The sequence below is a fragment of the Pelophylax lessonae genome (assembly GCF_965119305.1).
Source record: "Pelophylax lessonae genome assembly, chromosome: 12".
NCBI classification, from domain to species: domain Eukaryota; kingdom Metazoa; phylum Chordata; class Amphibia; order Anura; family Ranidae; genus Pelophylax; species Pelophylax lessonae.
Window position 1 is genome coordinate 187,103,696 of NC_138779.1, and position 17,083 is coordinate 187,120,778.

Consider the following 17,083-nt stretch of genomic DNA (forward strand, 5'->3'; position numbering starts at 1 on the left):
AAATAGACCCTCTGCAGTTTATTATCAAATCATCTTTCTGTTCCCGTAATTGCATTTAAACAGTGTGGTGTTTCAAGGTTGGGTTAAAACTGCAGTCTAGACAGCTCTGTATTGATTAACACTGATCACTAAAAGTATTTTTTAAAAGCGAGCAATGTGTACCCAAGTTTGACCTATTATCAGTGTGTATAAAATCCCCCACTGCCCCAATTGGTGGTAGTAAAAGGGTTCAAGAATTTTTTTATTTTATTTTTTGCTTTGGATATAGTAGGAACCTGGTCAGATTTTTTTTATTGCTTTTTCTGTATTCCCTTGTGGAGATTCTCCTGGCCTCTTCCTGTCTCATGGAAACAGCAGAAAGTAAGTGGAAGTATCTCCAGTGAGAAGAATTCCCTCTTATGGTGGCCATACATCAGGGCTGGCCCAAGACATTGTGCAGCCTGGGTCCAAGGACGAAATGTTGCCCGCCCCCCCCCCCAAAAAAAAAATTACTCCCACCAAAAGGACCCCCATTCATTATTTTTTTATAAATATAAAACTTAGAAAATATTATATATACTGTTATCTTCTTCCATACCTAACCAGCGGACCGGTCTATCAAACACCCACTGTCTGTCCTCAGTCCCCCTGTCACTCCTGTGTCTGCCACGAGCACCGCCCTAGAAGGTCCAGCCTGTCCTGCGTGAGATGGATGGAGTGCGCTGAGGTCAGATGTCATTGCGCACACCACAATCATGTAAGGGATGTTCCCCGGAGGAGACGCTCCGCTTCCTCATACTCATCAATTTGCACTACGGGTGGCAGTATGAGATGCGGAAATGCCGGCTGTAACGCGCCACAAACTGACGACACACAAAACTGCTGAAAAAAATGTTGGGAGTCAATTTGCTGCCCCTCAACAAGTGCTGCCTGGGTCCAATGGACCCAGGGGGACCTATGGTAGGACCAGCCCTGCCACAAATGCTTTGATAAAGGATTAATTTATTTTTCGATTGATCTCTTCTGATAGGCATATTCAAACTATATACTTAAGCAATGATTAAGCACATGGTGTGAAACGCGTCTGCTGATCCAGTCTATCTTGGATGTTCGATATTGGACCTTTAATTCTACAATAAATTCAAGTTTCCTACTACTGGAGGTGCCGCTTTCTTTCTACAATATATATGGATTTTCCAGGTTGCGGACCTTTGGCGAGCACCCAGTTTCCTAGGATCACCACAGTCCGCCCTTGGTCTTTTGTTCAGCTGACAGCCTTTGAGCGGTGATTTGTTTCTTTCCATATTCAAACTATAGTCAGTAACCCATTCGATCAATATGCTACATATTTGGAAAGTGTATCGATAGTAAGATAGAAATGTAAGATATCCATCATTCTGTTTCCACCATGTATTCTCACAATCTGACAGATCAATATGGGATTATATTCACAAATAAAGTATCCAAGTGTTATTGATTGATGTAAAGTGATTGATAATATTACTCCTTGGCCCTGGACTCAGTTTAATCAAATCCAATCTAAACCAAATCTAAATAGATTAGAAGGGAAGTTACGATCATTGTTTGCAGATTTGATTTTTTTAACCACTTAAGCCCCGGAAGATTTTACCCCCTTCCTCACCAGGGGTTTTTTTGCGATTCGGCACTGCGTGACTTTAACGGACAATTGCGCGCTCATGCGACGCTGTACCCAAAGTAATTTGACGTCCTTTTTTTCCCACAAACAGAGCTTTCTTTTGGTGGTATTTGATCACCTGTGCGATTTTTTGATCATGCGCTATAATCAAAAAAAGAGCGACAATTTTGCAAAAATAACAATATTTTTCACATTTTTTTATATGAAATTCCCCAAAAAAATATGTAAAAATCAAAATTTTTTAACATTTTTGGCCAATTTGTTTTCTGCTACATATGCTTGGTAAAAAAAAATCACAATAAGCATATTTTGATTGGTTTGCGCAAAAGTTATTGCGTTTACTAACTAAGGGAAAGATTTTTGTCATTTTTGTTGTATTTTTTTTTAACGAGTAATGGCGGCGATCTGCGATTTTTTTTGCGGTACTGCGACATTGCGGCGGACAGATCGGACCCTTGACTGACATTTTGGGGGTACCAGTGACATTACTACATTACTACAGTAATCAGTGCTATACATATGCACTGTTACTGTAAAAATGACACTGGCAGGGAAGGGGTTAACTTTATTGGGGAAGGAGGGGTTAAGTGTGTCCCTAGGGGCGTGTTTCTAACTGTGATTGGACATGGCTACTGGTGTAAGAACAGAGATCAACGGTCCTACATAGTAGAACCGTGTGATCTCCATTCTTACACAGGGGAGAATGACAGGCGGCTTTGTTTACATTAGCCGCCTGCCTTTCTCCCTTCACCGCGAAAGATCGCGAGTGACCGGTGGACATCGGGTCCGCCGGTCACACGCACTGACTTGTTAGGGAACGAGCTCACTATTGGCTCGCAAGCTAGTGACAGGCTAGTGACGTCATTTTGCCTGGCCGAGGATGACCGCCGCAGTATATGTACTTGCGGCGGTCGGCAACCGGTTAAACCAAACATCCATCAAATGGATAAAAAAAAATGAAATTATGTATGGTCATCATTGGATAATTACCAGTCACAGGTGTCTCCTTTGGAGAGTTTCCCCTCTATTCCTGAAATAATCACTCTCTATACTAGCCACAATAGAAACCACGTAAGGAACTGCAACACGGTCTTCAAGGCCAGGGTTCACACTAGCCCAGTGATGGGGAACCTTGGCACTCCAGATGTTTTGGAACTACATTTTCCATGATGCACTCTGCAGTGTAGTTGAGCATCACGGCAAATGTAGTTCACAAAACATCTGGGGTGCCAAGGTTCCCCATCACTGGGCTAGTGTGAACCCTGGCCTTGAAGACCGTGTTGAGGTGCCACTAGCCCATTCACTGACAACTGATAACTGATCTGCTGTCAGGTCTTCAGGAGGCAATCATGTCACCTCCTGGATGCCTGTGGTCTTTTTTTTTTTTTTCAATTTACAAAGCATTCTCTGATTGGATGAGGTGAGGAGCATAGCATTACCCCCCTGCCTCTTCACTTCATCCAGTAAGAGAATGATTTGCTTCAATGAGAACATGCAAATTGTTCTCCGAACAGCACCTGTAACGAGTGCCTGACCTCCTATATTCAGTAGTATGTATAGTAGTAGTATGCAGCAGGGCGGCCGCTCAGCAAGGGAACCAGAAGCAAGTGGAGAACATTGGAGTATCCGTGTCTACTATAGTATTATCCAGCTTCTAGAAGGATCCCCCCCGCTATGGTACAGTATATGCATAGTTGCATTGGTCCAAGCTGTACCACTATAACTATGTAAAAAATGCCAAACCGGGAGTTCTTCTTTAAAGTGGTTGTAAAACCTTCCATAAATGAAACAAATCATCCTACATACATTGTACCTTTTTATCTTCAGTCTTCTCTTCTCTACATGTGTTAAACGTGCTGAATTGATAAGCTTGCAATAGAGTTTAGAAAAAAGGGGGTAGAGAGCTGAAGTTACACTCTGCAGAGCTCAGTGAGGAGAGCTGAGAACTGGTTGGAGGGAAGGGACACACCCCCTTCCACGGAGCTCACAGAAACAGAGCTGAGGCTGTCAATCTCCTGGAGATCCCTCCCCTGTCACCTTTTTACTCTTGGTGTTAGGAAAAATTGTCAAAAGTGATCTGATGCTGATAGCAGAGGAAAGAAGCAAAGGACAGAAATAGCACTCAGTGCTCTTAACTGAGGCAAGTACACACTATAGAGGGATATGCTTTGTTCACATTTCATGTCTGAGGTTTACAACCACTTTAAGTCTCAAGTTCGTCCTGAGTGTCAAGTTCAGGTTAATGGTCAGATCATGTAAGGCCAGTTATTTAGTTCTCTATTTTTTTTTTGTTATGCTGTCATACTATACAAGTAGCCTAATTACTTTCTGACACACGGACAAAGAACAAGCATGTAGACTTCACTTCAACCATTCTTCTTTGCATTCTGGTGACCAAAGGCAGTCAATTAATTAGGAGCCTCATATCTCCAGACGACGCTGGTTATATAGAAATGCATTGGGAGAGGCCTCACACATGACGTCATTCCGCAAGTCAGCTTGACAGCTTGGACCTGCTGGTTGTTTGTATTACATGCTGTGTTTTTAAAATCTTGGTGAAATACGACACTATGTGGATTTTCCTCTGTACTTTAACTTCCTGTATGGAGTCTATCTTGGCTTAGGAGATTGTAGAACCTTTGCATGCGAGATCTTAGTGTATATGGCTGCTAGGTGTCTGATGGTCTCCTTGTGGGATCAGAGCAGCTGGTAAGGAGCCCATTTCATTGTTTGTGGTGATTCCTTTTGGGAACACTTTTTCTTCGGCGGTGCACGTCATCATCATTTCTTCATGACAAAGAAAGAGGAACTATTGATGTTTAGAAAATCTGAGCACTTTTTGCACTGTACAGTGTATAAATATATATATATATATATATATATATGTGTATATATATATATATATATATAATTTTTTTTTTTTTTTGCACAGTGTTTGTACGTTTTATATTGACTTTATTTGCACAAATATGTTAATTTAGAATGAGTTAAACATATGTTTAATGCACTTTAATTGTGTCTCTTTTGTGATTTTATTAATTTATCCATAGCACAAGGATAGCAAACTTTTAATTATTCTTTGGTTGGAGCTTGTTACACATCAGGTGAACTCCTGGGATATTGATATGGTCAGTTAAGTAGCAGATGGGGTTGTTAATCAGTTTCAGCTGCTTAGATATACAATTAGACAATAGGTGCACTCCATGGGCAACAATGAGACTACATCCAAAACAGGAATGGTTTACAGGTGAAGATCGCTGACCCTATAGAAGTTGCACAGGCAGTCCAACTCCTCCAGAATTGCACATCAATATGTGCCATTGCTAGAAGGTTTCAAGACCATGGAGGAGGTTCCAGGAGACAGGCAGTTACTCTAGGAGAGCTGGACAGGGCTTTAGAAGGTCCTTAACCCATCAGCAGGACTGGTATCTGCTCCTTTGCACAAAGAGGAACAGGATTAGCACTGCCAGAGCCCTACAAAATGACCCCCAGCAGGCCACTGGTGTGAATGTCTCTGACCAAACAATCAGAAACAAACTTCAAGAGGGTAGTCTGAGGGCCCGACGACCTTTAGTTGGCCCTGCGCTCACTGCCTGATACTGTGGAGCTCGATTGGCCTTTGCCATTGAACACCAGAATTGGCAGGTTCACCATTGGCGCCCTGTGCTTTTCACAGATGAGAGGAGGTTCGCCCTGAGCACATGTGACAGACATGAAAGCATCAGGAGAAGCCGTGGAGAACGTTATGCTGCCTGCAACATCATTCAGCACGACCGGTTTGGTGGTGGTTCAGTGATGGTCTGGGGAGGCATATCCATGGAGGGACGCACAGACCTCCACAGTCCGGACAATGGCACCCTGACTGTCATTAGGTATCAGGATGAACTCCTTGAACCCATTGTCAGACCCTACACTGGTGCAGTGGGTCCGGGGTTCCTCCTGGTGCACAACAATGCCCGGCCTCATGTGGCAAGAGTATGCAGCCAGTTCCTGGAGGATGAAGGAATTGATACCATTCAATGGACCCCATGCTGGGCCGACCTAAATCTAATAGAACACCTCAGGGACATTATGTTTCGGTCCATCCGACCCCGCCAGGTTGTACCTCAGTCTGTTCAGGAGCTCAGTGATGCCCTGGTCCAGATCTGGAAGGAAATACCCCAGGATACCATCCGTTGTCTCATTAGGAGCATCCCCCGACGTTGTCAGGCATGCATACAAGCACATGGGGGGCCATACAAGCTACTGAGCACCATTTTGAGTTGCTGCAATGAAATTTCAGCAAAATGGACTAGCCTGGTGCATAATTTTTTACTTTGATTTTCGGGGTGTCTTTAAATTCAGCCCTCTGTAGGTTGATAATTTTAATTTCCATCCAACAATGTGGCATCCTCTTGTTCCTAACACATTACCAAGTCCATATCAGTATAGATATCCAGCATGATCTTTTTTCCTATTGAGATCCAATGTGTTTTCAAAGTGTTCCTTTAATTTTTTTTGAGCAGTGTATTATCTTAGGTTGAGTCAGTCAAATAATTAGTATTCTTAGAAGAAGTAAGAAATGCCCATATTTCTCCCAGTTCCATGTTCTATAACCAAATTGTTAGTTTTGGACAAACCAGGAAGGGTTATTTTTTGCTCTTTCTGTGGCTAGTAGGGTGATACGTTCCTATGTGGTCACTGAGTCAGGAAATTAGCAAAAAGTTGAATTCAGAAACGTAAGAACCTCTCAGGATTATATTGCTCCTCTGTTGTGTGGATTTCCCCTTACATCCTGTTTAGTCATCTGGAGAAAAAAATGCAGTGAAATCTCCCTAATAGGTACACCAATGGCAATACAAAACATGACAAAGGTTATAACTTCTTCATTCTAGAACCAAAAATGACGGTGAATGACGGTGAAGTATTTTTCCTAAAAAAAGGAATCTATGTCCACATGAGACACCTAAGAATAAAATACATATGCTGTAGATGAATAAGTACCCACCATACACTCTAAAGAGAATTGAAGCTTGTTCAGCATGCCGTGTCTGTATCTTGACTATGTAATGACCACCATCATCGACACTGAGATCCGTTATGGCCAAAGAACCATTGGGAAATGCTTGGACCCGTGTAAAATATTTCTCTCCCACAGCTATAGGTGACTCATCATCAGGGAAATAGGTGAGGATTTGATATTTAGAACCTGTGTCTGGTCCTTTAAACCAAAGGAAAGTCCGAATCTTGTCAGTAATTCCAGTAACACTTAAAGTGACGGAGCTTTGGATAACTGGATTCTGAGGGATCAGCTGAATATTGATTGCAGAGACCATGGCCATCCATGCACTGAGGACTGAAGAAAGAACATGTGAAAAAAGAATCCAATACTAATCTTTCTATTGATACAATTTATAACAAGTTAGATAATCACCAATTTTGGGGTATTCCATTCACACCCCAAAGAGTGAGTTGAGCATAGGTTAACTCAAATAGTTCATGTGAGTTGGCATGCTGTATTGCATTTATGTGCATTTCGCCTCCTGGAAGACACAAAGGGTCTACTGCACGACTGAGCCAAAACTTGTGTTGGCCTACTGTTTTGCAGGTGCATTGATGCACACTGCGCTGACTTGTGTTAACTAAGCATTGCAATGAAAACAAGTGGAGCTTGCTCTACCTTTGTCCAGCTCAAACAAGCCCAAATCAGTGCAAAATGCCAGTGTGAAGGGTTCCCATTTCTTATTTTTCACAGGCCCTTGTGTTGGCATGCATTGAAATAAATGTGGCAACATAGCTGGTGTGAATCGACCCTTTATTAGAGATGTTTCTCTCATGTTTATTTGCCCAAAGATATGCTTTAATATCCCCTTGTAGGGTATTTTTTTTAGGTGTTTTTATAGACCAAAGCTGGCAATAGATGGATTGCAATTCGGCCAGCTCAGCAAGGACTGACTAAATATTCAAGGCTCACCTTCTTCCCATTGACCGCAGCTCACCACTCCCGATCCTCAGCCCACTTTCTTTCCCCTTGTTCACAGCTCACCTCCCCATCCACAGGTCACCTTCTCTACTCTTGTCCACAGCTCACCCTCTCCCCCCTGTCCACAGCTCACCTCCCTGTCCATAGGTCACCTTCTCTACTCTCCTCCACAGCTCACCTTCTCCCCCCCATCCACAGTTCACCTTCCCATCCACAGGTACCTTCTCTACTCTCGTCCACAGCTCACCCTCTCCCCCCTTTCCACAGCTCACCTCCCTGTCCACAGGTCACCTTCTCTACTCTCGTCCACAGCTCACCTCCCCCCCCCATCCCCAGTTCACCTTCCCATCCACAGGTACCTTCTCTACTCTCGTCCACAGCTCACCTCACCCCCCTGTCCACAGCTCACCTCCCTGTCCACAGGTCACCTTCTCTACTCTCGTCCACAGCTCACCTTCTCCCCCCCCGTCCACAGTTCTCCTTCCCATCCACAGGTACCTTCTCTACTCTCGTCCACAGCTCACCTCACCCCCCCTGTCCACAGCTCACCTCCCTGTCCACAGGTCACCTTCTCTACTCTCATCCACAGCTCACCTCACCCCCCTGTCCACAGCTCACCTCCCTGTCCACAGGTCACCTTCTCTACTCTCGTCCACAGCTCCCCTCACCCCATCCCCAGCCCACCTTCTTTCCCCTTGTTCACAGCTCACCTCTCCATCCACAGGTCACCTTCTCTACTCTCATTCACAGCTCACCTTGCCCCCATCCACAGCCCACCTTCTCTTCCCCTGTTCACAGCTCCCCTCCTTGTCCACAGGTCACCCTCTCTATTTTTCCTACTTTTTCTTCTCTCGTCCACAGTTCACCCCAATCCCCGTTACACTCCACAGCTCGCCCCCCCACCCACAGGTTACCTTCTCTTCTCTCATTCCACCCCTCCCCCCATCCACAACTCACCCCCATCCACAGCCCACAGCTCACCATCTCACACCCTCCACATTCCACAGCAGCCACCCATCCACAACTTCACTTTTAACGTCTGTCAACATAACACCTCTGCCCACCCCCCCCCCCCCCCCCAATCCACAGCTTACACGTCCAGTCCACAGTCACCTCTGCATCCCCATCCACACAGCAAACAGGAACAAACTTGAGGCTGTCAATCACAGATTGTGCCCTCCCCATCACAATTTTTCTCTTGGTGTCAGGAAAATTTATCAGAAGTGATACAGATAGCAGGAGAATGAAGCAGCAAACATAAGTTACACTAAGTGCTCTGGATTGAGATAAGTACATACTATACAGAGATATGTTTTGTTCATATTTAATGTCTGAGGTTTACAAGCACTTTAAAGGGTAACTTCACTTTCATGGGAAAAAAATTGCTAACAAAAAATAGCGTATACAATTGCTACTCAAGTCATATTGTAATTGATTGTTCTTAAAAATTAACTTTCTTTTCAATCTGCAGCCACTGTAACTTTCTGTAAAATGCTTTGTAATATGGCTACCTGGAGCTGTTCTGTACACAGAATGTATACTGACCACACCCCAGAAACATCATTTCCTGCTTGTGTGATTGGCTCACCAATTTTCCCAGAAGTCTGCACTAAGATACAAGTCAGATTCCTGGCATCCACTGCAACAAAAATTTTGTTGAGATAATCCCAATAGGAACACGTCTAAAGGGATGCAGACCCTGCAATTTTCCCCAATAGAGCCCTGCAGGCAAAGCAGCTGATTGATAATTAAGAAACCACTTCCATTATTCCATTAGACTCACTTTCTCACATGGACACAAACACACAGGGATTTCTTCAGAATAACAAAAGGTGGGAATCTGCAGCAAAGTTTGTTAAAATCCTTGTACTGTACAGAGATCACCCAGAGGAGAATGTTTTTTTTCCAACAAAAGTGGAGTTACTCTCTAAGCACAAAACACACAATGACTTCTAGCACCATAAAGTCTCAATGGGCAACAGACCATCATCAGCCATAGATGGAAATCCTTCAGCTATGCTCCACCCATACAACCCTCCTCAGTTTGGGGAGTCAACTAAATAACTGTAAGCACCCAGGAGAGCACAAACATCTAGTGCATGGGTCTCCAAACGTTCTAAGCAAAGGGCTAGTTTACTGTCCTTCAGGTTTTTTAGTGGGCTGGACTGTGGTTAGCGAAAGAAAGAAATGCTCCATGGAAATGAACAGTGTCCCATCATTGGTGTTAGTGGAAGGAATAGTGTCCCATTGATGCTGTCAGTGAGAGGAATAGTTTCCCATCATTGATGTTAGTAGGAGGGGTAGTGCGCCGAGGGCTGGATAAAGGCAACGCAAAGCAAAGGGCCACATGTGGCCCCCGGGCCGCAGTTTGCAGACCTCTGGTTTAGTGCATTACCATAGATTTATTGTGTTCAAATAATAGCAAAATGAATACTCACAAAAGTAGAGGATATGTAGGAAATCTGAGGAAGGGGGTGCATCCCCTGAAACACGTTCAGCTTGCCAGTGCAGTGGTATTGTATGTCAGGTTACGCGATTCCCACATTGGACTATATTGCGCTTACATATCCTCTACTTTTGTCAGTGTATTCTGATTGTGTATCAATCCCACTGTGAGAATACAATTGTCCCAGCGGGAAGGATGCAGCCATCCACCTCACTTGTGTGGATTGGAGTATCCGCTCAGTTTTTTTCCTTCAGACCACAACCTAAATGAAAAAAAAATAATAATAATAATCTTAGGCTATAAGGCTATTTTTTTTTTTTAACCAGGCCCTTACAGGTATATGCCATAATGTGCTAGTATTAGCACAATATGACAGACTTACCTGTCAGAGGAAGCCCTACAGCGCTGAGCTGTTACCATTCCCAATGATCCCGGGCCCTTTGATCTTCACCCATTCTTCCTTCTGGGTTCTGATTGTTTGGCTGCTTACATGGCCGGGTCACGATGACTTCACTCCCACATTCAAAAAACGAATGTAGCCACCATCTCTAAGGATTGTGAGCTGAAATATATTACATTTTTGTTCTTGGGTAGACATGTGCATGACGAAAAAATGTGTTTCCTTTCGCTTAATTGTATTAATCTAGTTATTTCATTTCCTGAAATTCAGTTGATTCATTCAATTCGTATTTGGGATATGGAATTCGTTTGATGTCTTTTTCACATTTTTTTCGAATTTACCAATTTTTTTTTTTTAATTAGAAACGTTTGAAATGATACATTTTGAATCCCTCAAATCGAAAACGTCCAATTTTTTTTTTTTTCGATTTGAAGTGAAGAAACAAAAGAAAAATGTTCATCAAATGATTACAATGACTCTCTAAATATCCTTTGGCTTAACCACTTAGCGACCGCCCACCGCAGTTTTACTGCGGCAGGCAGCCCCTCCTGGGCAAAGCGACGTAGTACTACGTCGCTCGCTCAGGAGACTCTAGGGGACGAGCGTGTGCCACCAGCGGCGCGCTCCCGCCCTCGCTCGTCAGCTGGGGAGCCAGTGCATGTGACCGGCGGCTCCTATGGCCACTGAACAAAAGAAATCTAACTGAATCCTCCATCCATGCTAATAATACGGACAGACCAATCCCATCTGCCGGCACCAGCAGCTGTCACAATTTCCAAACAGTTACCAGCATCTGATTGGCTGAAGTCACTGTTCGCCCAAACAATTGACTTTTGTTGGAAGGAGCGATTCCGCCAGGGCCATACACTGCTGGAATTTTGATCAAGCCAGCAGGAAGCTGTACAAATTCAAGCCAGGCTAAACCTAATAGATATTTTTTATTTTTTTTTAAATCACTGAAATCTGGTTGAAGTGTCAAAGCATCAAAGGCAAAAATGGCAGTTAATGAGAGATCATTTAACCACTTCTGGAAGGTTTACCCCTTCATGACTAGGTCATTTTTTGCAAAACGGCACTGCGTTACTTTAACTAACAATTGTGCGATCATGCGACGCTGTACCCAAAAAAAAAAAATAATGTCCTTTTTCCCCACAAATAGAGCTTTTGGTGATGTTTGATCATCTCTGCGTTTTTTTATTTTTTGCGCTATAAACAAAAAAAGACCAACAATTAAAAAAAAAAAAAAACAATATTTTTTACTTTTTGCTATAAAGCATATCCAATAAAAAAATGTAAAGAATCAAAATCCCAATAAGTGTATATTGATTGGATTGCACAAAAGTTATTGCGTCTACAAACTATGGGATAGATTTATGGCATTTTTGTTTTTTTGAATGTTTTTACTAGTACAGTAATGGCGTAGATTCAGTGATTTTTAGGGGGCTGCGACATTGCGGCGGACAAATCGGACACTTAAGTGACACTTTTGACACTAATGGCTCGTTTCCACTGAGCTTTCTGGTACGGTTTGGTTCGGTACGGTACGCTATTTATGCCGTTTCCATTGTGAATGGTACCCTAATTCCGAACCGTACTGTACCACTTTTTTGATACCCTTTCGTTGGGGTACCAAGCACATTAGTACCGTACCAACTGGGTGGAGCTACACTCTGCAGAACTTTGATTGGTTGACAGAGAATTCTCTATCACAGCTTTACTGCTACACCACGCCTATCATGAAAGGGTACTATTGGCAGTGGAAACGCAATGTGTACCGTACCGAACCGTACCGCACTGAACCGAACCGTACCGTACCACTCAGTGGAAACGAGGCATAAGGGACTAGGGTTGCCACCTCATCCCTTTAAACCAGAACACACATTAATTACACAGGTTCTAGGGCTAATATAATGCACATAAGGCACTAACTGAGTTTAATTACCACCTTCATCAGCCACAGAACCTGTGTAATTAATGTGTGTCCTGGTTTAAAGTGATGAGGTGGCACCCTTATAAGGGCCACTTTTTGGGGACCAGTGATACCAATACAGTGACCAGTGCTAAAAAATGCACTGTCACTGAACTAATGACATTGGCAGGGAAGGGGTTAACATCAGGGGCGATCAAAGGGTTAAATGTGTTCCCTGGGAGTGCTTGTTATCTGTGTGGGGGAGGTGCTTTGACTGGGGGAAAACAGAGATCTGTGTTCCTGCTTAGCAGAAACACAAGATCTCCATCTTCCCCTCTGACAGAATGGCGGTCTGCCTTGTTTACATAGTCAGACTGTCCTTCCGCCTTTCTCATGAAAGATCGCCGGGCTCCAGCAAACATCGGGTCCATCGTATCCACTAAATGTCTCTTGCTGTGTCCAATCACAGCAGGAGTGGGTCGCCGGTGATGCGCGTGCGTGCCCCAGACCCAGTACATGAAATCGCATACAGGTACGTCATTTGGCGCAGGAGGGCTCTGAAGAAGAGGCTAAGCCTCGAAACTTGTTAGCCATCATCCATCGAGGACTTTGCTTCTGTTAACGCGATACAGATTGTTCCAGCTGTTTGGATTTGAAGCCTACTATTGGGGATAATGCAATACTGTAATAATGACACTGGCAGGGAAGGGGTTAACCCTATGGGTGATCAAGGGGTTAAATGTGAGCCTAGGGGAGTGATTCTAACTGGGGAGGGGGGCGTGGCTTCTGAAATGACCAAAGAGACCTGTAATCCTATAAAGAAGGATCACAGGGGCTGTATGATCATTTCAGGGAGAAGAACGGTCAGCTGTGTTTAACAGATGACCGTTCTTCTCTCTCAGCGGGGAACGATCGCGGGTGTCAGGCGGCAATCAGAGCCACCTGACCCATGCATCGGCTTCCCCGCCCCCTAGCTATCCGTGTGTGACCGACGTAGGTCTACGTCGGTTTGTGTAGGAGAGCCACCAGGCAACAGGTGGTAGGGAAGCGGTTAATAACCACGCTGACAACCAACTGGAGTTAATGGTCAAAGAGGCCTTTTATTAACCAATGTAATAAATAATATAAGACATAACAACCTGAATACAATGTAAATACAGTGGAACTGAAGCCTCAAGGTCCTCGTAGGCCTCACTCACAAGAAGAAAATACCTGCGACCTACTACAGGCCTCCAGCCGCAACACCACCGACTCAGAAACAACCAGCCGCAGATACCTCTATTATAACAACTGGGATCCGTACCTTAGATGGGTGCCTACCAAGTACATTTTTAGTGCCCACAGTAACCTACAAGGACCTTGAACCCCGCCATCCGCTTGAGAACAAGCGACCCAATCCCACAACCCAAATAAATTACGCAATCAACAGAAGGGAGTAAAAATAATTACAGGGCGGGCGGGAGGGAAGTTTTCCCCTGGCTGATCCCCCTTCAACTGAGGATCAGCCCTCCCTTCTGCCTATCCACCCCCCCCCCTGCAACTCCTCCCATGCCTTACCTACTCCCCTTCCTAAACCAATTGCAACCAAGTATGTATCTAAATATATTTTAACTATGTTTTTATCCCCATGACCCTTTAACCCCCTGTCATGCCGGTGTAACGTTAAAAATTCCCTACCCTCGTCCCTTCCGGTGAGGGTACGTCATTCATCAGCTGAGCAGCTTCCCAGTGCGCATGCTCAGAGCTGCGGAGGGTAGGGAATTTTCACGGGGTAGTGTTTTTTAACGTTACACCGCGTCATTCATCAGCTGTTGCCGCGCGTCCCACTGCGCATGTCCAGCCACTAAATGAAATGATCTCGGCTCCAAGCCTGAGACTTTCCTGCGGGCGCACGTCGTTCATCAGCAGATGCGGCGTCCCAGATCATTGCGGCTCCAAGAAAATGTTAAAGCGGCGGGGGTCTATGAAAATGTAAAACATTTTCCTGGAGCCGAGATCAGGGAAGTCTCAGGGTTGGAGCCGAGATGATTTCATTTAGCGGCTGGGCATGGGCAGTGGGACACGCGGCAACAGCTGATGAATGACGCGGTGTAACGTTAAAAAACCCTACCCCGTGAAAATTCCCTACCCCCCGCAGCTGTGAGCATGCGCACTGGGAAGCGGCTCAGCTGGTGAATGACGTACCCTCACCAGAAGGGACGAGGGTAGGGAATTTTCACGGGTAGAGTTTTTTTACAGAACACCGGCCCTCCGGTTATGTCTTGCTTTTATTTTATTCCCTGTTGATAAAGTAGATTTGCCAACAGAGCAGTGCTACTACATTAGTGCTACATTAGTTGCTATTTTGCTGTTAGTGCTACTACATTTTTCAAAACTACATTCTGCAATTTGCTGAAGAAGAAGCCACATCCTATAATTACACTGATTAGCTTTCAACAAAGTATGTGACAAACAGAAAGTTGGACATTGTTCTGTAGAATAATATATGAATTCTGATTGGCTGCTGTGAACAGAACAAGAACTGTTTGGGCACTTTTATAAAAGAAAGTCCAATGCTCATTATCCATATACAGATCTACACTGCGGTGAGTATAAAATATGTAAGATATTACCTGTTATTGTGGACCCGCTCATGGCTCTGTCTTCTTCTGCTGTTGTCTTCCTTCTGTATGACATCTGCAGTTGGCCTTCCTTCGCAGGATACACTGCCCTGGGTTGATAACAGACAAAACTTCCTGATGACGGACAGGATCCCAGAGCCACCGACTCCTATTTCTGGAAAGGAAATCTTACTAGCTGACTTGTTACATTCAGTATTTCTACCATTACCTAGGAAATGACTTACAAGTGCTTGTACTCAAGGCGGTTATGGATAATGGACGGAAAGGAAAAAGACAATTTCATCCACTGGATCAAAGTTTGCTAAGAAAGCGAAGTTTTAGATCATTTTTTTTTTTTTATTTTAACATTCGAAAGAGAGAACAAGGCTTAACCACTTCAGCTCCGGAAGATTTACCCCCCCCCCCCTCATGACCAGACCATTTTTTTTACAGCACTGCGTTACTTTAACCACTTCGGGACTGGAAGGTTTTACCCCCTTAAAGCGGTTGTATCCCCAGCGAAAAACAAACAAACCCTGTAGGACAATGGCATAATGTACTAGTATGCATCGCATACTAGCTCATTATGAAATACTTACCTTAGATCGAAACCCCCGCAGTGCCGCCCACTTACCAGTGAAACAGCTAACATGTTCGGCCATCCTGCTTCCTGGTCCTTGTCCTCCGGCCATCTGATTGGCCAGAGGCGCGATGACATCACTCCCGCGCATGGGTTTACATAGGCAGACCACCATTCTGCCTTTCTCTTGAATGATCAGCAGGTCCCAGTGGACATCGCAATCGCTGGACCCACTGATTGGCTCCCGCCGTGTCCAATCACAGCGGGAGCGGGTCGCCAGCGGCGCGCGCCCCAAACTTGGACGTGGCAGATCTTAGTACTAGGTACAGGATCTGGCACAGAGCGGCCGACCTGCCGATTTATATCTACGTGGGGCGGTCCGCTAGGGGTTAAGCTGGCCTTACACTTGTAAAATTGTGTTTGACATTTTTCATTTGAACCACTTCCGGACCGCCCGCCGCAATTTTACTCCTGCGCGAGCCAAAGTAGGTCTACGTCGGTCGCGTGCCTGCAGCCAGGCGGCAAGCGCACTGGCGGCACGCTCCCACCCCCACTCGTCAGCAGGGACTCTGATGCACGGGGCAGGTGGCTCGGATTGCCGCCTGACACCCATGATCGTTCCCCGCTGAGAGAGAAGGACGGTCAGCTGTTGTAAACACAGCTGACTGTTTGTCGTTCTGGAATGATCACAGAGCCCATGTGATCCTTCTATATAGGATCACAGGTCTCTGTGATCATTTCACAAACCACGCCCCCTCACAGTTAGAATCACGCCCCTAGGTACACATTTAACCCCTTGATCCCCCACAGTGCTAACCCCTTCCCTGCCAGTGTCATTATTACAATAACAGTTCATATTTTTAGCACTGATTACTGTAGTAATGTCACTGGTCCCCCCAAAAGTGTCAAAAATGTCAGTTAGGGGTTCGATCTGTCAGCTGCAATGTCGCAGTCCCGCTAAAAATCGCAGATTGCCACCATTACTAGTATAAAAAAAAATGACATAAATCTTTCCCGTAGTTAGTAGACGTGATAACTTTTGCGCAAACAAATCAAAATACGCTTATTGCGATTTTTTTTTTTTACCAAAAATATGTAGTAGAAAACAAATTGGCCTAAAATGTTAAAAATTTTTGATTTTTACATTTTTTGGGGGGGAAATGTTAAATAGCAGAATGTGAAAAATATTGTTTTTTTTTCCTTTTTTTTAAGAATTGTCGTTCTTTTTAACTTTTGTTTATAGCGCAAAAATTAAAAAATCGCACAGGGGATCAAATACCACCAAAAGAAAGCTCTATTTGTGGGAAAAAAAGGACAATTGTCTATTAAAGTAACGCAGTGCCGAATTGCAAAAAAATGGTCTGGTCATTAAGGGGGAAAATCTTCCGGATCTTTGGATTTCAAATGGTTAGTTGGGTCAAATTCATTTTGAGTGCAGGGATGAGAAAATGCGAAGGAGTTGGGTAGAAACATTTTCTCTAACAATTTTCTTACAATGTGATTTTCATTTGGAAAAGTCAATTTATTCCAATATCGAATGTTTAGAGCAA

General features: G+C 44.3%; 1 protein-coding gene across 2 annotated transcripts in view; it reads right to left on the bottom strand.

The window, feature by feature from the left end:
• LOC309568672 (cell adhesion molecule CEACAM7-like) overlaps window positions 1-15,060 on the bottom strand; it is a 38,900-nt gene extending 23,840 nt beyond the window's left edge. For both annotated transcript variants that reach the window (XM_082274411.1, XM_082274410.1), the window contains exons 1-2: window positions 14,966-15,060; window positions 6,624-6,971 (exon numbers count right to left, since the gene is read on the bottom strand). In XM_082274411.1, the coding sequence (XP_082130537.1) occupies window positions 6,624-6,971; window positions 14,966-15,029 (412 nt within the window). In that variant the 5' untranslated portion in view covers window positions 15,030-15,060. The remainder of the gene's footprint in view (window positions 1-6,623; window positions 6,972-14,965) is intronic.
• Window positions 15,061-17,083: the final 2,023 nt, after the last annotated feature.